The 21,322-nt window shown below is 35.4% G+C and overlaps 2 protein-coding genes across 3 annotated transcripts in view; both read left to right on the top strand.

Annotated features, from left to right (window-relative positions):
- Positions 1-3,452: 3,452 nt before the first annotated feature.
- LOC144468435 (uncharacterized) lies at positions 3,453-7,616 on the top strand. The gene is made up of 2 exons (XM_078177894.1): positions 3,453-3,476; positions 5,007-7,616. Exons 1-2 carry the CDS (start codon positions 3,453-3,455, stop codon positions 7,614-7,616), a joined length of 2,634 nt encoding a protein of 877 aa, XP_078034020.1.
- Positions 7,617-10,788: 3,172 nt separating this feature from the next.
- LOC144469570 (furin-like protease 1) overlaps positions 10,789-21,322 on the top strand; it is an 81,200-nt gene continuing 70,666 nt past the window's right edge. Inside the window, exons 1-3 of one of the 2 annotated variants that reach the window (XM_078179997.1) lie at positions 10,789-11,004; positions 14,916-15,044; positions 20,664-20,829. In XM_078179997.1, coding sequence (XP_078036123.1) covers positions 10,807-11,004; positions 14,916-15,044; positions 20,664-20,829 — 493 coding nt within the window. In that variant the 5' untranslated portion in view covers positions 10,789-10,806. The remainder of the gene's footprint in view (positions 11,005-14,915; positions 15,045-20,663; positions 20,830-21,322) is intronic. The other variant, XM_078179996.1, reaches the window with a different exon arrangement.

The following is a 21,322-nucleotide window of genomic DNA, read 5'->3' as shown; positions in this document are numbered from 1 at the left end:
ACGTCATCCTATTATCTTGTTATCGAACATCACAAAATCTTCCGTAAGCCATGATTTCACCTTTAACTCATCCTCAAACGCTACTTCATCCTCAACCTTTGTTCTCGCCACATTTTACCTGAACCTTTGCCTCACTATATCATTTTCAAAACTATTATCTTACTGTACTAATTCTTATAAATATTGTACTTAATAATTTATTATAAAATATTTCATATATTAATATAATAATATATATAATAATAATAGTGTATTATATAATATATTTTGTTTCTTCAATATTTCACGAGAAAACATTAGACACTTATCTTTGTTAAAATATCATATGTGTGTTCACTTTTGCTCCACACTGTAAATTCATCGCGCTCATTTATTAATTTTTTTCAGAAAGAAATTACAATATGCTTTACTCGTTTGGTGGACTGCAAATCATTTTGAAAGACACGTAAATTTGCTTTTGCCTTGATTGAAATTTGTTCGCAATGGAACGTTTTTATTTGTATATCGCAAGTAAGAATAGAAACATTATTTAATAGATGAGATTGTAAAATAGTTCTGCAATTGTTCAAACTTATTTTAGACTGCTATAGGTGTGTCTAATTATAAAAAACCTTTCTCTAAAATCATTTCAGTTCCCTTGAATGGTATAGTGTTAACACGATAAAATCGAACAATTTATTTTACAAAAAGATTAATGAGAATATCAGTATAAGCCAGACTCAGTGCTGACCGTTAGATCACCATATGATTTTCGAGAAAAATTCTAGGATTATCTCACACAATTACCTCAAATAATTATGAAATAAGATAATACGTTAGCATAAATAATATTTCAAGCAATGCAATTCCAAAAGTAACCACGTACATGGTAATAACTATGAAATAAGATAACATGTTGCCTGAAATAACATTCCAAATACTGGTATTTTAGAGGCGATCACAGACATGGAAATTATTGTGAAATAAGATAATGCGTTGTTCGAAATAATATTTCAAACGATGTCGTGTCCAATGTAACCAGGCCGGTTTGCAATGAATCCGATTGCCGGTCGTTCGGGGATCGAGATCCCATTGTTCGTCAATTTGCTCGGTTCCGGCTGTAGCTGTCCTAAGAAATTCATTGTATGATAAACCAGGATAAACATCAGGGATCTCGTTACGAGCAAAGATTCCAATTTATGCGAGAGCATCGTGTAAACGCCTCGCAATTACGGAGGCCGTACGCTCGCGTCGTCGTCGCCGCCGCCGACTCGCAAAGCAGAATTTATCGGGGAATACCGCGGGAGAGAGTTCTGCAGCCGTGTAAGCCGAACCGGTGATGAATCGGATCGATCAGTGTCTGCGTATGCCGGGACAACATATCGAAGACGACCTCGCCTCGCAGAACTAAAGCAATCTGGGATTCGATTCCGAAATGTCCTCCGACGCCGCGAGTTCCGCCGGTTTTTAACCCTTGCAGGATCATAAGGCTGCGAACAGTAAAAATTAGTATGTAACTGTTGTATGTAATTATTTTAATCTGTTTAGAGGTAAAATAAATAAAAATCATAAGAAAAATACATAACAAATTTATACGACATATTTTTCCTAATAGACTATAAAGATAACGCAAATTATAGTTGAGCTTAATACGCAATGTCTTTTACTTATTGTAACATAATGCCATTATCAGGCATTTGCTTCCATTTGTTCAGATGCACTTTATTATTGCACAAAATTATACTTATCGAATAACATAAAACATGTGTGTGAATCACAGTAATATATTGTTACACGACACGATAAACTGAAATAATAACAGAGTACAGCTCGTGAATATTTTATCATTGGCGCCAATTGATTTGACAATTCTTTTTTCTAAACGTTCTTGTTTATGTAATTGCGTACAGCATATACTCTATATTCAGATAAAATTATATAATAATTAAATTCAACATTCACCAATTTTGTATAAAGATTAAAATGTTTCCCTTGTGAAAGAGTTAACTATTCGAGTATCAGCTGTCAGGCCTCAATCGAACACAGGAAATCAGATGGCGAATGTTCAGATCGTTTCATGATTTACTCTTACCACAATTTCCCATTTTACGGCCCAAAAATTTCGAAATTTACGGTCTCGATAAATTGTTTAATTTGTAATAATTCAATTTTTCTCACATGGTTCATTAAAGTCTATAGAAAATACTTCTAGAGGGAAACTAGCTCAAAAAATATGTAAAAATAAAATTGGTGAATCAAAAGTTATAAATAAACCTAAGTATACAAGGTTCTATTTTTGTCAAACAGGTTCGAGTGTTAATTAATAATAAATAAGGTAGCAGAAGAAGGCAACGAAGTATTTTCACTTTTGTACATACAATTTTTTAGATTTGATAAAATTTTTTGTTTGCAGATTTTTATGCTATATTCTATACAATATTTTATTAGAAATTACAGAACAGGTTATAAAATGAATGCGATTGCTCTCGTTGTTAGCAAAGTAAAACCGTATTAAATTTTCTTTTTTTCGAAATATAAAGGAAGAAATTAAATTATTGCTGTCATATTTTCAAATAAAGGTTTTATTAACTATTCTATGAAATGTTTTACAATGTATATTTTTAAAATCGAGGAGAGAGCATTTTGTCAAATGCATATCAATCTTAAGCAGCGATTCAAATTTCAGATATTGTGGAATTGAATTTATAAAAAATATCTGATCATAACCAGATGTCGGATTTTGTATATTTCATCGAATTATTGACAATGGAATCTCTGCTAAAGCATTATAATTGTAGTAGAATATAAACCTAATAACGAGAAAATAGCAGTGGCATTATTATATTCTTTATAATCTTATTTCATTTCTCACGTATTGAACTAAAATATAATGTTAATGAAATTGCTTTACCAACTCTAATCTTCTACAATTACTCGTAGAAAATATAAATTATTAACTGTTTCAAATATCAAATCTGTGAGTAATCCAGTTTCAAAAAGATTATTCGACACAGACAAAAGTACAGATATTAATATATCTGTCAAATAAACATATAGAAGAATGTGTATCAATGAGTGATTAAAATCGAATCGATTTCTTTTTAACCTCTTCAAGTTTACGAATAACTTCACCCGGCCACGTTCACACTTCACCTAGAAAAATCCAAAATTCTAGTCACCTTTTGCAGAAATTCTTCCCACCTGAAAGTCAATAATACACCAATAACTCATAATTTTACCGAATTACGCAACTTTGACACCAAATCTATAAATTATTACGACAATTACACGATTACCAAAAAGTCCGGCGAATTAACCTCAGGAATCACGAATTCGCCGCATTTTCTGTTTCCAAATTAATACACGTGCTGCGAGAACTGGGAGTGGAACTGAAAAGCGGATCGTATTGAAAGGGAAGAAGGAAAGAACGAGTGATCCTCGTTCTTGCGAGACTCGATGAATCGTTGCAGGCAATGTTAGCTCTTCTACTGCGAAAGGTAAAGCTATCTCCGTCGCATCGTGATCGAAACGCATGATCGACGGCCCCGACTTATCGCGAGACTCTAGGGACCCTCGACGAAACATTGCAATTAAGCCGGCTCTGTTTAACAATAAATCGACAGCGGGACGAAATCAAGCACGGGACTGTACATCTTTTTAACAAGGCACTTCAGCCTTCTCGGAGAGACCTGATGCGTTGTTAATTACATACCAATTACCTGCTGCTGTTCACCATCATTCTTGCTCTTTAGTACTTCGTCCGACAAAAAAATCCTCTTAGACTCTCATCCTTATGTATTTATCAACTTTCCGCTTGCTTCGTTAGTAGTTTCAGAGATTTTTATAAAAATTCGAGCCTCGTGCGAACTTATAGGATCGTCCGCCCAAGTAAGACCACTTAAATATTTTCTCAAGTTACAGGGGTATAAAAAGTATTTTCTGCGCTATTTTAATGGTTTGGAAAAATCATTATGTTGCAATAATATTTTCTTTATGAGAATTCTATAATTCTCATGTATATTAATATCAACCATATAATGTAGAAAAAGGATGTGCACTTCTATACAAATCAATATTGATAACCTTAAAAACTACGAAGAAATGACTTTGGGAAAGACCTACTTTTTGCATCGTATCTGTCTATTGATATTAGTTAAATTACATATAAAACAGTTTTTGTAGCATCACTATTGAAGGAGATATAATTTCACATTCTCGTTCAATTTTCGTACTGAATGTTTACTTCAAGGTCCAGTGATTTACAAATCTAGATGTATTTTTATATCAAAAGAATATATTTGGAAGATAATAACTTTTTTCTAACCATTCAAATAGTATCTAAAATGTTTATTGCATTCCCACAATTTGAGATGATGTGTAAATGATTTTACTTATGCAAGCCACCATGTGTTATATGGTATACATTACATTAATAATATTACTTTAATGTTGCACCAGCTGAGCAATACTTTTCATTAACATATTAAACATTTTTCGAACAATCGTGCCGTAAGATTTCAAAGTGGAATTTATTTAATCTCGATATTTACTAAATTAATTCTTCGAACAGCTCAGTCGACGAACATAAAGTAAATATTAATTAGCGGCATACTCCAGATTCGATGACAGCATTGATTAATTGACGAAAGATTGTTAATATCGGAGGGAAAACTTTTCAGGATAAATAACTCGATAATGAGACTTTATGAAGCGTTCCGACGAAATTAATAATTCTTGAACCGTTGTCGTCTCGGTGCGTTGTCTGAAAACATAGAAACTTGCGCGGCCTGCACACGGTCTAATAACGAGATCGTCGAGCTTACAGACAGCTTAGATGAACTGCGACGCGCATTGTTTTCGCGAGCGCTGTTTATACGTGTCGCGTAGTCTCTCGAACAGTTTTCCCGACCGGCTCGAACACTCCACTAATTATTATTCGGCTCGACTCGCGTGAATTGCGCGTCAATGGCGGGCCCCTCGAAAGACGTTTACTTCACGCGTCAATAATACAAGTGTCTTCGCGACAGGTGCCCTCGAAAGCGAGCCTGACGCTACAAAAGGGTAACAAGCCAAGCCTGCAATTCAGGAAGAGTTCCTCGCAGAGGAATGTTCCAGCTCAGTTCCTGCAGCAGAACTTCGATTTCCAAGAGTCGAAGCTTCTGAGCCAGGAGCCTGGCAGGATACAGATACCAAGCGATTGTTTGGACGTCGTTTGCCGTAACACTCGAGCAGATAGATCGTCTAAACGGTTGTCAAAGTGCATTTTCGATCGAAGCGCATCCGATCATCGGATATTTCTGCATAGATATTATGCGACGTGTCGCGCTGAAGAGAAACCGCCTTTGACATCAGAGGAAGGAAACTTCAGCGATACAGAACACTCTCTGAAAGCCCACTGTTTGAAGTATTTCAGAGACGCAACAGCTGGAAATAAACAGGAATTGAAGATAATTGATTATCCGAATTACTGGCGAAGTTTGGATACTGACTATTTCCAGTCGATTCGAAGTAAATCTCCATTGTGTCCGGGTGGTATACTGAGGTACTATAGTAGAGCCGCAGCACCTAAAAGATATGAAAATAAATCGCTGAAACGTGCGGAAGAGCAGCAATGTCAACCTGAAGATTGTAGCGACAAAAAAGATTGTTCACGAGGCGAGAAGTTGTCAGACTGTTATGAACGCGCGGGATGCAGTCCTCCGCAACGTGTATGGGCACATCATGAGTACAGCACAGCATCGGAAACATGGGACCAGCAGGGACAAAGCCAGCAATGTCGACAGCAGGAGGCACAACGAGAGTGTCAACAACAGGGAGAACATCAGCAACATAATCACCAGCAACGCCAATGCCAGCACCAAATGAAAGATGAACGTTGTCAACAAATGAAGCCGCAGGAACATTTGTCGTATCAACGCCATCAACAGCAACAACAAGGACGCCGACAGAGACAGATGCTGCGACAACCGCAACGGAGACGACAATACCAGCAGCGACAGTTCGAACAACAACAAGAAGAACAGCAACAACAGTGCCAGCAACGACAAGAACAGCAACAGTGTCAACAACGACAACAACAGCAACAATTTTCACAACCAGAACAACGCCCGTGTCATCAAGAACAGCAATGTCAACAGCAACAACAACAGCAACCATGCCAACAATATTCACAGCAAGGGCAACAACAGATACAATACCAACATCGACCATATCAAGAGCAACAGCAAGACTACCATCGGCATGAACCACGGCAAGAGGAGCAGCAGTTGCAATACCAATATCGACCGTATCAAGAGCAACTGCAGAGCCATCATGAACATCAATCACAGCAACAGCAGCAGCAGTGCCAATATCAAAATCAGCCATACCAGGAGCAACAGCAACAGCAGCAACAAATTCCCCATGATCAACAATGTCAAGGACAGAGTCAAACAAATGTCCAGTCATGCAGTTACCAGCAACCAACATGCACAACATGCAACGTTACAAAAACACCCCCAGCATCAACTCCGCAATTACCATCGAAGCAGCAAGGAGCATCAACGTCATGTAACAATCAGAGTCAATCATCTTTCCGAAACAAAATAACTCAAATGTGCAGCTCCCGTTGCAACAAACATGTCTGCAAACCTACCAATGAGGAAGCTTCTGCCTCGACTAAAAGATTGTCTTCAATAAAGGAGGGACTCTCCTCTCTAATATGGAAACGCAAATCGCCTGAAACTATCAAAGAGTACAACAGAGTTCCAACTTGTAGATGCGAACGGCCTTCCTCGGAGCCAAACTGCAAAACGTGTGATCCACTGCCTCCGAAGCCCTTCCACTGGTCCCAGAAGAGACGACGTTCTCAGGGTCTACCATGCGGTCCTGAAATCTTCATACCCTACAAGAGCTCGGTCAGACCAAAATCGAAGCATCGAACGTCACCAAGAAAGGTCCACGTGGACGATCTAATTCAAGAACCAATAGGGTATCAGCCCTTGAAGAACGCCTCGAACCGCCGAGGTTTCAACAAGGCCTGGCAGGAGTCGTGTACGTCGAATCCCCGTATCGTCCGTTTCGAGGACAAGAAGGGCTACCAGACGATACGGAAAATTAAAACCGGCGAGGAACTGAGAAGCGAGACAAGTTTCGCGACCCTCGGCAGCAGTTCTTGCCAGAAGCCAGCGGGCACGTTCATAATCGACGATGTTAGCAACGCCAGGCCAAATACATCCGCGCTGAAATACCGGTTGACCAAATGTCCCACGGTGGACCAGATGTGGCAGCAATGTAGATGCGAGCTCCCCGAGGTGCCCGTGAAATCTGTGACGATACCCAAACCGATTCCTGTCAAGCGTCGCAGAGTGCAACCCGTTCAGGGTACTGGCGAATGGAAAGAACAGAGGTACCCAGTCCGCTTGAAGATTTTCAAGTCGAAGGACACCTTGGATCCCTGCTTGCCTACCATGATCGAAGTCAGCAAGGATCGGAGTAGCATCTTAGAAACGCCGGAGGTTAAACTGATGGATGGTGGTCCGACTTGTTCTTCGGCGACGAAAAGTGACCCTTCGTTGTTGAGAAAATGCGGCGATTGTAGACGGAAATCGAAGAAGGTGTGCCAGACTTACTCAAACGCTCCAAGAAGTGTAAAATAGAACAGGAAAGTGACTTTCGCCGTCTGCACCAACGCCATCGCTGTACTTGTAACAACTATTGTCATTGAAAAACTTGGTAACGTCAAATTGACTCCTGACACTATACTAACAATAATGGTGACTTGGCGTTAAATTGAATTCGTTTCGTTGGTGACGGTGTGACCAGTGTATGCATGCAATTTAACTATGCACGGCGATGCATGCGCAAGGTAGTTAAATCGCTATCGTGATTCAGAATTGCCCTGCATCTAGTTTTTACAGCAGAATAAGTCTTATAACTCAGAATAATTGACTTATTTTGCTGCAAACGCTATGCGTGAGGTCCAATTGGCTTTGTGTGTACTGTAAGTATTTACGTCCGCAAAAATTTGACGTCTGTCACCACTGTTAACATGGAGTAAATTTAACGTCAAATCACTGTATTAAAACAATGGTCACCACTTGAAACTTAATTGAGATGACAAAGATAGTCGTTCAACTGAAGGTTTAGAAATTTGATTCGTATATTTTATTATATGGTTTCTATACTTTTTATACTTCTATTATATACTTTCTAGAAATTTGTTTCGTATATTTATCGAGCACTTATATTGTAGGTTCGAAGAGTCTGACCATTATCTGGTGTTTCCACTTGCAGTCAGGAACGATGCTGATCCCGCGTAGTCCGCGGCCATTAATTTCACTATCTCACTAATTGTCAGGTGAAATCAAATTAGAAGGAAAGTTTTTATTGAATAAGGGAAGTGTGATAATGATGTATCATCTCCAATATTCAGAAACGATGCGAAAAAATTGTAAAATAACGTTGAATCCATAACTTATACTGACGAGTTGTTACATTCGGTTTTTTTTTTAATATTTCCGTATTCTGTTGCTGTTTCAATTATTTGATCGCTGATGAATCGAATGGATTGAAGTCGACAAATATAAATTATTTTCATTACGCATCGGAATTATTCATTTTACGGAACGTGCATTAAAATTATAGGTCAAAGTCCATTATTATTACCATACAATTCATTTTCCATTGTAATATTTAATTTTCTCATGGATAAATTATTGTGCATTGTAATTCATTTCCGGGTCAATGTAAAACGCATCCATTTTTTATTCCCTGTTACAAATAAACAGATTATTACGCAACAGAATCACCTGTCTCGAGATAAAGTGAGCAAACGTAGTCGCAAACAATTCAAAAAGATGGTTTCATAAAAGATATTTCACGAGAACGACAAAGAAACCGTGTCCTCCCGATGCGCTCTGATTATTCCGCGGCTAATTGTATTTTTCTCTTTCCGACTGGCGTTGTAATTTAATTTCCCCGCTTCGTAATATTAAAATCAACCAGCAGATAGAACGAGCGCCGCCGACGCCGACGCATTTTATTGTCCGCCGAGCCCCGTTTTTGCGGTGGTTCTGACGTAAACGCGGGTTATCTCTTCGACATCGTGCTGCAAAACAATTCGTGCACGAAAACACGAGCGAATTCGCCGTCTACGCTGTCGTAACTCCAAGGAATTACCGTCATTAGTATGAAATTATCGTAAACAAACGGCACACGAGAATATTGTAAAATCTACGCGCGGCACTAATCTACCGTATGCGAATTTTAAATCTTCTGAAATTGAAATCGTAATTTGAAAATTTTGGCAGCGAGTTATATTTCTTGGCCGAGTATCGCGCGTCAAAAGTTTACATTGCCGGCGAGGCGTTCTTGTAAATTTTGTTTGCCGAATATTTCTTGCTTCAGCTTACTTCCTACAGGTTGATGAAACTACAAAATACGAAATCTCACTCGCGGGACGAAAAAAGTTCACGCGGAACTCGGAAAAAAAATGCGCTGCAATTTGTCATAGGGAAAGGAGCAGTAAGAAGCTCGCGCCTAACATCTGTTTCCAACTTCTCGCATTTATCATTGCTCTTTGGCGTATATTTTCACTTGCCTGTATCGCCGTACCCGGGGTACAAAGTTGTGCATCAAATAATGTTGTTTTACGAGCCACGCACGGCTTCGCTTCGATACAGAAATGATGGATCCTCCATCCCTAATGAAAAAGCTTGTGAACTACACCTGTTTGTCAAAACACTCGATCCTCCAACAGAGTTCTACGTCTAAACTTGTTCTTTTATTCGTTCAGAGACTAAAATATTTAAAATATGGTGAAAACATATTATTCGGCGATTTCAATTATTGGTCGATTGTATAAAACAATAGCTGTACCTGGAAGCAATTGATAATTATTGTTAATGGATAATATTGACATATAATTTTAATAGAAGTATTTATTTATGGCGAATGCATGATACTTATATTCATATTAGACTGCAGATTTTACGCATTCGTAACAAAAATAAAAAAATAATGTGTTATAAGAATGATGTTCACTGATGGTCATAATAGCTGTCCGCTCCACTCTGACAACTCCAGGTTTATAACATAGAAACCAATCGGACAGTTATTCTGATTGCGGCAAAATCGATCACTTTCAACAGTCTATCTTCCCAACAATTTACCAAAATAAATGAGGACATAGTATACATGAAAATAAGTTAACTTCAAGTCGTCGATTCGCTGAATTTGAACATATTTATAAACTACCCACATTTCATCCTATATCAACTTTCTCTCACACCAATGCAGAAAGTTCAGCATATCACATTTATTTTTCGCAAGCCAAAAAATCAGTTTTCCAACACCGAGATCTCTAAACAAATTCTGACATCTCGACTATAAGCCCTGTTGTCCACGCGATAGAAACCATAATTACGGCGATACCCACGGAGTCATAGAAGTGTTCGTACGATATTTTCCGGGACGCTTTAACAGCGCGGCAGCAGCTCAACGAAATTAGAAGACACGTGGCTTTGCACTCGGCTGCAGCCGCAAAACTGGGCGGAGTAAATCTTGGTAAATATTATTCCAACGGCTAGAAATACGGGCTCGGGGCGACTCGCGCATGAATTACACCGTGCTCGTGGGATGCTCGTCGCGTAAAGAGCGAATTATGTACCGGTGGAACGCAGCCAGTCGCAATTTGGTAACAATGGGGCTCATTAAAATTCATTTGTCTCCGGGGGAACGAAGTTAACCGGTGTCTGCGATCGCAAGACAAACGCGACTCCTATCGTCCTTGGTTCTATGATATATTTTTTTTCCCTTTTGTTGCAGATCGTCGACGACTGGTACCACATGGTGCACGCGTCGGTGGTGAAGAGGTCCACGGAGCCACACCTGGGTGTACACGAGAGGCTGATACAAGACCGCAGGGTGCGCCGGGCCGAGCAACAGCGGGTCAAATCACGAACGAAACGAGATCTGATCAAACGCGGTCCGTCCAATCTCCACACGATTCTGAATGACGAGAGGTGGTCACAGATGTGGTACTTGGTTAGTTCATTTGAATATCAGCGATCTTTTGCCGGCGAATTGATTAAGGCTCTCTGAAGGTCCCGCGAATCGTTTTCAATCTGTTCTGTATTGCCAATTTCAATAGGAACTACTTAACCCCTTGCGCTGCGATCTCTTTTACAGCTACGGCGATTAGGAATTCTTCGTTCTTAGTAATTTTCTTAATAAAACGGAACAGTGTTTGCTTCTTGCAGTCATTTTTTTTTCTTAGAGGTTTTACGTCGCTTCAGCTGCAAGGCTATTAGCGACATTCTATTTAAATAGACCTTATATATTGCAGTCATTATATACTTTTCTTTGCATCGTTTACTTTCATTTCTGGAAATTGATAACAGAAGAATCAAATGTTTAAAACCAGAATTTTTGTGGAAAGTCTTGGACTATGATCGCTTCTATGGGGTATTTTAGTACAAAGTGTGTATTTTCTGTAACTTTTTCCACGATTTTTGTAAAGGAACAATAAAACTTTTGACACTCATTTTTATTATGTTTTTTGAGGCTCTTAATTAATTTGAGTTCGACAGGAACTACAGTAAAAGCAAAACGACAATTAAAATAATGCTGACATTTTGAAATTTGAAATTATTTGATTAAATAGTTAAGTAGCAATTGATTAAGTAGTTTTTGAGATTTTAAGTAAATGTTTTGGGAAACGTAAAAGGTCTTTCGTGAAAAATAGATTTAGAATTTTGTATATTAATATTGATCATTCATAGTATGAACTTTATAACTGTAAATTTTCTGTAACTTTGTTAATTTAAAGTATTGAAATACGAGATTTTCTAATCGTATTTTTGAACCTACATATATTTTTTCACAAAAGTGTAAAAAAGGAAAAATAAACTCCTTTACAGATTCACAGAAGAATTATGTTAATTAGCACTTCTTAGCCAATAAACCATTAGACATTTAAATGATGGTTACGATGCAATAGATAAAAAATAATGCACGAGAAAAGTAGTGTAAAGGGTTAATAATTGTGTTAACAGGAGAATGAAATTTTATTTTGATTGAAAACGAGTCTGACATGTTATAGTGCACGAAGTAAATTTAATTTGTTGCCAACGTTAATTGCTTTTATAAGTTTATTTATATTATTCATTATATTAAATGCAAGGTACCTTTTCATTATTTATGATAAAAACATTATCAAAGGAAAGCTCCAAATTCTGGTATCATGTCATGTTGTATAATTAAGCTGCAAATTTAATATATTTATGATTGAAGTTATTAAATCTAATGTGAAACAGTATAAACATTTTGACAACTTAGGAATATTGCTACATTTCTACCAACTTATTACAATAATTAAAAGGAAAATACATGTAGTTTCTGCATCATGTGCTTAATTTATACAGTTTTCATTTTACATAAAGATTCGTAGTCTGCATTTCTACAATTCCTACGCCCGCTAAAATGTAGAGATAGACGTTCCCTTCCCCCCAAATTTTATTAAACATTAGGACACTGGACTCATTGGTTTGTCAAAAAGACACTAAAAAGATTCTGAAAAATGGCATCGCCCAAATCAACCATAGCTTAAACTCAAACATTAAAACAAGACGACGCGGCAATATACCCGTCGCGACGACCAGTGTTTCATGTAAAATACAATTGTTATTCCCGACCGAACAAAATATTTATGAAGCAATTTTGCATATATTCAGCAGATCGCGACCTTTGCAGGATTAAGGATTACGTTCTGATATTCAAAATAATTAGTCGATATCTGAACACTTTCGTGAAGAGTTCTGATGATTATATGAAAATCCAAACTTCGTAGACTGATCGACGCGCACGTCACGAGTACATGAAATTTTCGTTTAAATGAAAATATTGATTGAATTCGAATTTATGTAGCTTCATGGAAATGCGTCGAACAAATTATTTTCCTGTGAAAAGTAGAACGAGAACGGAATATGAATATTGAACTGTAAAAGTGTATTAACACATTTTGCTGTTTTGTAACTTGTAACGATGTCCGTGAAACAGCGGATGTTTGTATCCATATAATAATCAAAATACATGCAAAATGTGTACAATATTTACACAATATATATGCAGTTCTTATGCAAACTTAAAACTATGCCGTCTGGATTGTATTTGAAATTTTTAATTAATACGCATACCTGTAGAACATTTATCAGTTTCTTATATTTTGTTTACTTTAATATATCGTTTAATTTAATATTATTTAATATATGGCAATAATTTTCGCAATGTGTTGTGCTGTTAAATGGGGTCTTATATTATCTGAAATTAGTTTGTCGACCGAAAACGTGTGTTTGATATCACACAGTGTTATAGGAACATATTTGTACATGCACCAGTAACGTACCGATAACTCCTGTGGCCCTCGACCATATTTGCTTCTTTTAAGCCACTGTTTACTTTTGATGATGTATTAAATTACATTTTAATACAGCCATCAATTTATTCTTCACTTTTAAAAAAGACAATATAAGTCTAATCTTTCTCATTATAAAAATATGTCACCTTTTGTTGACAGTTGTTAGATACGTTCTCTAAATTTTTGACGACACCATTAATTCTGATAAAGGTAATTTTACCGTCTCTAACCTTTTCATAGCTTGTGATACTATGTGGAAATAACTTTTAATGGACATTAAATTTTCTGGTAAATATTTATGCTGCAACGCTTCTTTTGCTGGTTTAATTGGTCATGCATCTTCTTCACTAACGGCTTTAATAATTCAAAATGTGCATTGTACAAAAAATCCTTGCTAACATGGGTCCTGGCGGTAATGCTACATTTGCCAACTTATTTTTTATAAAGGTTCACACGTAATGCAGCTTTTAAAAATGTGTTCTAAACAGTTGACATCAATTTTAACAATGCAAACTAATGTAATTTAAAGTAATTAAAGTAAAAACCAACGTAATTATTTAACTATTAAACTATTTAAATATTGTATAATAAAAGATCAGTTTAAAAATTACGACCTACATTCCTGCGATGAGTATGAACAAAATATATTAGAAATATGATTATAATACGCAGGAAATATGCCTAAAACGTGCAGAAAATATGCAATACATAAGGAATATGGATTATGCAAAACATATGGCATATACGTTACATCAATAGAACAAAAAATATGTATTTTTCAATTTCACTAATGACAAACAAAACTTTTGCCCAGAGCTCATTACTTTATCGATTTTTTACTGAGATATGCATTTACATGAACATCCGCTTAGTTGCAACTGACTTCCATTCTCACAGAAAGAATCGGAATTCATGACCCATTTTTTTCCACAATATCGAAGCAATATTCAATCAAATTTAGACTGAGTGCAGCACTAAAAGTGTCAAATAAATTCAATACGCGTTTCTATTTAATGAACGTTTTTTAGAAGAAAAAAAGACCGTACAACCCCTAGAAAATTGTTACATTTTTTCTCTCTGGAGAATTTATACCTTGAATAAATTGGCAAAGTATCATTTATTCTCCCGAAATATGAAATGGCATTTAACGCTATTATTACCGATATTTTGTATCATGCAATGTACCAAATTTATTTTGTGACAATTATAGCAAAAGTCAAGGGATAATTACATAGAAAACATGGAACAACCTTTGATAAGTTCTATTAAATATTATTAAAAAATGTTGCTTAACTCCTTTGCTAAGAATAGTGTTACATAAAAATGATCAGAAGGTGTCTTTTAACAACTTTGGTAAGAAATAGTTTAAAAATTCAATACAAATTCTATATCAATCATTATATTCCATACTTTCTGTTTTCTTTTGCACGTAGAAGCGATAATATGAGTTAACTGTTATGTTCGAGTTTCTCACTATTTGAACGATAAATATGCGAAATATAAACACATAATAAATGTAAATGTTGACGACTCGTTTCAGAATAGGGGGAACGGATTGGACATGAACGTGCAGGAAGCTTGGGCCGAAGGAATTACGGGGAATGGAATCGTGGTCACGATTCTTGACGATGGCTTGGAGAAAGATCATCCGGATCTATACAAGAATTACGTGAGTCTATACATAATTCTATTAAATATTGCTGATAAAATTTCCATTTTATAAGGTAAAGAGGTTATGTTCAATTGAAATTGAATTTCGTAACTCATACAAAAACAGTTACTCTTTTAATAATTTTTTAAATGTAAGTTTTTGTAATAGAGATATTATTTTGGAACGTGATGTAACAATTGCAGTGGTGCTTAAGTGTCACCACACGAGTGCAAAGGGTTAATAATATTACTGTTAGTAGTTATACTACTGCATCATTGAACGTAATCAATTATAAATTACTCAAAGGGCACAGTTATATTCTAAGTAGTAGTAAAAAGTATATTTCAATTCCTTTATGATCTTTCAAACAGAGTATACATTTTTGTTTCTATACAAAGTGTTCATTTTATCTTGACCACGCGTGATATCCCTGTTACGCTTAATGTTAAAAAAGAAATGAGAATGTGAAAAACTGCATGATTTCATGGAATAATTATAAAGGTAGAACATTTTTTAAGGTCATTTTAAGTCAAGATTTCAAAATCGTTGCAGATTTTTCGGATGAGATAGTATATTTTTATCAATGTAATATTATAGTTTATAAAAAAACGAATGCAACTCATATAATTTGGCAGCTACACATTTTTTTCTACAATAACATCGTGCGTAACAAAGTGTGCTGAAGATAAAATGGACATCTTATGTATAAAATTTACAATGCCAGTATGTGTATAATTCAGCATCTCAATTGCTATTCTTTCTCCTTTGTTATTTTATTTCATTTTTGGTTTATACTCTTCGCTCCCATATAGATACTTTATTTACTAAGGATGACGTTAATGATCTTTAAAAAATCAAAGATTAATAATTCATTACTTAGCAAATTTTTCACGTGTTATGACTACAATCGTAAATCATGAAATTAACTCCTATAACACATTAACAATACCGCTGAATTCATTTAATATATTCTAAAAAGAAAGAAAATATCGCTCATCGATTGTTTAATCTAACCGAACAACATTAACAGTATCAACAAGTAACGACCAATCATGGTTTCACAACAGACAATTACTGTCTCTGCAAATAAGTTTACTTACTCATATGTTAATTTTTCGGTTCCTCTGTTTGTCGTGAAAAGAATAATTCCGCGAATAATCGAAACAGTATTCGTACGAAACAGTAACAATGCGAAACACACACAATATTCGCGTAGTTATCGTAGAATGTAACGAGAATATTGTTGCAAATACAATGCGCAGCCGTAAGCGCAGAGCTTAGCGGTTACAGCCAGGAAAATGGGATTTGAACACGTCTAGATGAACGAATACATCGTTACAAAGCAGATTTACGGATCCATGATTTCGCGTAGCGCAAAGGATTAAATCGTAGGGGTTTGCGTCACGGTATCGAAGTTACTAGGGAATTCAGAGTCAGATAGCGAGTCGAGTGGCAGTCTTGAACCGCACCCGGAGCGTGTGTTTACTAGTGGATGGCCGGAGTTAATAAGGCAACCACAGAGAAATGTGCATAGAGCTCTACAGGGTGTTCCGGATTCCGTGGTACAACCGACGGGATCATTACAATGCACGCAACATTAATCGGTTAACCGGGTATGCAAGATATTTTGTCCAACCAGGAAGGCAACTCTAATGGGCTTTTTTGTGACATTTTCCGCCATGGAATTTTTTAAAAGTAATGCACGGAGAGCACGTTACATTTTACGTCGGTCTAATCCGTTAAAACCTGGCGTAACCAAGTGATAACGCTTAGAATTTCTGTAGTTTAGTTTCAAACACCGCCGCAACGTTTTTCATATGTAGTAGACTATAGGTGTCGCGATATACTGAAGAGAATATAGTAATAAAATATACTGGAGAAAACTGTAATAAATAATATGTATCAAGTCAAGTATTTCCAATGAGCAAAAATTAGTAGAAATTGCAGTAATTATTTCGTTATATTATAAATATATGTTATATAATATATATAGTATAGGTATGTTAATATACATTATACAGCCATAAAATAATAATTTCAATTTGTATTAATTCTTTGTACATTGGAAGTATTTAATTTATATATTCTTTAAATTTCACTTCTCACTACAAAGAAAAAGAATTGAACAGAAATTAATTCTCCAGTTAACAAATAGTGAAATGTACCATAAAATAATCCAACTATGTAAAATAATCCACTTAAGAAATCTATAGTGTCCACCGTCTGTTTAATTTAAAACGCCTACAATGACTGTCTATTATCCACAATTCTTTAAAGGAACTTGATTATTTTAACTTTATCAATGCTTCGTAATTTCATTTCATTTTTAGTCACAATATCTCGTATTTTCCTCTCTTGTTCCTCCTTCATAACCGCAGAGTCTTTTTTTCATTGAAATGTTTCAATTAACCAAATGTGTAAATTCGTTATTAATTTACATCCGAACGTTGCGTTTCTATATTCTCTGATATAAAATTGCGTCGATCATTTTGAACCCGTATGAAAATGTCGAGTTGTGAAGAATTAACGAGGATATCATAATGAAAATTTTGAATTATATATTGAGGGAACTTTCGTTGAACAATTAGCGTTATTGGCGGTTATGTCACGGCTTTAGAATCACCCTGTACAATCCAGCAGTAGGATATGGACGCCCATGATCAGATACGGGTTGCTGCCCCGATATTGATCTAAACGAGATACACACCGGCAGACTATACGCTCGGCTCTAATAGAAGGCACTAGTAGCAGATCGAAAATATTGCAATCGATAAACCAGGAAGCACTTATGAGTATCGGATCGAATATTTGTGTCTCTATCGGACCGCAAAGTTTAGAGCGAAGCAGTATGGATACAAATTTCTCGATCGGCTTCTGGAGATCAACTTCACCGACCTCTCGTAGGAAATTGTGAAACTGACAGTTTTCACTTAGACACTCATAAAATACTGTTGTCTGATAGTCTAGAATCATTTTCTTCTAATTATTATTAAACATTCTTATTGGAATCGTCGAATCGATACACGGGATCACATAAATGGTAATTTAGAACTTTATATTTGAGAACGATGATTGAATGCAAAGTCTTCATCTTTATGAAAAATAAATATCTTAATACAATACATAATTTACGGAAGGCTTCTTGATGACTAGATTCAGTCTAAGATAACCTCGATAATTTTCTTTTAAATGATAATCTCGAAATTATTTGTTACAATGTATTAATCTAAATAATTTAATGGATTACGGAGGAAATTATTCTAGAGTTCGAGCAATCGTCTAAGGAATTCTAAACTTTTCTTCTTTAACTTTAAAAGGATTATAAATAAACTGAACTAAAATACTACAACAACAATAATCAAAAAATATTTACTGTGTTATGTTTAATTCAGTCGTCGTATCTGAACCAAATCTCTAATTTAATTATATCTGACTAGCGTGTCCGACCATGCACGGACCATTTCTACTTGCGCGGGGAAAGAGTGGAAAGAAATGCTTGCTCGCCACAAATTTAATCATTTCTTCGCTGTAACATCCAATTATATTATCTTAAAATATTGCAAATGTTACAGGACCGAAGATTTTTTAGAAATATTTCAGTAGAATTAGATCGCAATGGCCAGACATTAGGTTCGTTTCAGATTAAGAAAAATGAACGGAAAACTAAAAATTCTACTAAACCAAAGTCTAAAATAAAATTAACTAGACAGTATTGGAATTCATTTTTTTAGGTATTAAATGAAATATTAATTTCTAGGAATGACCGGAGGAATTAAAAACTAGTCTTTCACTTCGGCCAATAAAAGTTTCCCGTACGCATGAATTAATAGACGAACATTTCAAATATTCATTTCGACTGTGTTCCGACGACCAATAGAATTTCCTGGACCATTCTAATATTAGAATCGTTTAATCGTTCCGATACAATTCGGTGGAGACAAGTTTCGGAACCGTGACATCGGATCGAGAACTTTGAAACAATCTCTTATAAACCGCCCGAAGGAAAATGTAATTAAATCGAAACCAAGTCGGGAATCGATATTCGCTGTGAACTTCGTAAAATTGCAGTCAAGTTGTATTCGCTAATTCCAAAACTAGTTCGCTCGGTATTAATTTGCTGACTTCTCCTATCGGCTCTCAATGAGACCAATCACTGAAAAAACATTGGGAACTCTATGAATATCATAATCATCATATAAATCTTTATTTACTTAGCCAGATCTACTGTTCTCAAACGTTTGCAAAGTAAATATATGACTGTTTGTTAGTTGATCTACTTGGAGAATAATTTATCTACACACTGTGGCAACTAACTAATTACGATTTACAGGAAATTGGTACTGTCCTTTTTAAAAGCAAAGTGTTAATTCCTCTATTTAATATTATTTAATAACTAAATTGATCTAATTATAATTACGGTCGCTTCTTATTTATTAATTGATTTAAATCGCCTCTTATTTTTATTAATTGATATAAAGTGTTATGCTGTTGTAATGCCAAAAAAGTTGAAGTATCCTATATTTATTTTACATTTTTTCTGTTATAAACGCTCGTTATTATACTGTCGATCATTATATGAAGTAAAAATTGTCCAAGTTTATTGTGTCAAATATAACTTAGATCATACGTCTCTTTTCTTTGAACAGTTTTACTTAATTGATAATAAAGTAACATCCGTAAATCCTTCTAATGTTGTTAATGTATTTGACATAATCATATTTGTCAGAAGAGTCATAAAATGCCTATAATAAAGTATGAACAATTTTAACATCATTTGTATTCTCTTTATTTATTTGTTCAAAAATACAGTAACGTTTCAAAATCGAGAAGTTATATTTTATTAACAGATTACAAATGTAATATTTAAAAGATTCTGTATATATCATGCTAACAATATTTATTTATTTAAGCATTTAATTTTGGTAGACCTCATTCAATTTATTAAATGAATATAACTCATACACAAAAGTATTCGAACACTAATGTCATGATAAAAAAGACATGTCAAGATAAATATCCATTGAAAAGAAAAAGTCCTTTACGGTATATTAAAATAGAATATATAAATGTCAAAATACAAAAAAACTTTGGATTTATTGCGAAACATTGCCTACATAATTAAAAAAGTATAAAAAGAAGATCGAATTTTCACGCAACATAAATATTCAAACGCTTCTTAAAATTCAGTTAAAAATATATAAAAATAAATGTTTTCAACATTTTTATTACTAGTTTTATACCTCTATCATGTCAAGAAATTTAACATTTAAAAAATTATTATTTATTCATGATCGATGCCGTTTTATATTTCTCTTTTACCTGATTTTACGGTTTATTTATAATATGTATTCTTTTTGTACAACTTGTGTGATTAAATCCATTTGACAGTCATGTATTTAGCACGTGTAAATATAATTTGTCATCTTAATTTGTTAATATACCGTAAAGAATATATATATATATATTGTTTAAATATATAACATACAAGCCAAAGTTATATAAGTGGTCGAATACCTTCACGCATGGATGTAGATCAAGTCTGTTGGAAGGTCTAAATTGTTCCATTCGCTGATAATGCTGCCTGAATGAAAACAACGCAGGACAATTCGTCAATCGGAAATGAAATTATCGTTCCAGGACCCGCAAGCCAGTTACGACGTGAACAATCACGACGAGGATCCTATGCCGAGATACGATCTTCTGGACAGTAATCGACACGGTACCAGATGCGCCGGCGAAGTGGCAGCCACTGCTAATAATTCCATCTGCGCAGTCGGCGTCGCCTTCGGAGCCGGCATCGGGGGTAAGTCCGCACGGAACACAGTTTTCAGACCCATACAGACGAACAAAACTCGTAACGCGGGTCGTATAAAAAACCCTACGCCCCTGTAAAACCTTGATGCTTGAGTCACCTTTATAGGCTGAAGACTTCTTCATCGCGCAATGACGACCGAAATAAATTTACGCTTCGCGGCGCGCGCGAACCTGGCCCTCTCGAACATTTATTTTTATCAGAAAACGTCCGGAATGTGCGCGAGGTTTATGTTGTCATTTCCTTCGTTATCGCTTTGCTACTTCCTTTTCATTTTCTTTACGATTCAACCTGTAATTTTATCATTTTATAGTTTAAATATTGGATACAGATTGTAACATATTCTTTTTTGTTACCAATTTTTCTTACGGCAATTTTATTTCTGTTTCGTCGAGGTTTCGTTGTTTGGAACTAAAATTATAGATATTATATTATTTTACAATTCTTCTAGTATAATTTGTTGTAATAATCGTATTGAGAATGT

The sequence above is a fragment of the Augochlora pura genome, chromosome 4, assembly GCF_028453695.1.
Source record: "Augochlora pura isolate Apur16 chromosome 4, APUR_v2.2.1, whole genome shotgun sequence".
NCBI classification, from domain to species: Eukaryota; Metazoa; Arthropoda; class Insecta; order Hymenoptera; family Halictidae; genus Augochlora; species Augochlora pura.
The sequence above is the reverse complement of the archived record's forward strand: the minus strand, read 5'-3'. Positions and strand labels throughout refer to the sequence as shown.

What these genes read in the sequence shown, in the direction of transcription:
- LOC144468435 (XM_078177894.1), top strand. Translation starts at nt 3,453, where the DNA reads ATGTTAGCTCTTCTACTGCGAAAG. An exon ending in TAGCTCTTCTACTGCGAAAG is followed by an intron (nt 3,477 to 5,006) that starts GTAAAGCTATCT and finishes TCTTCGCGACAG; the next exon opens with GTGCCCTCGAAAGCGAGCCT.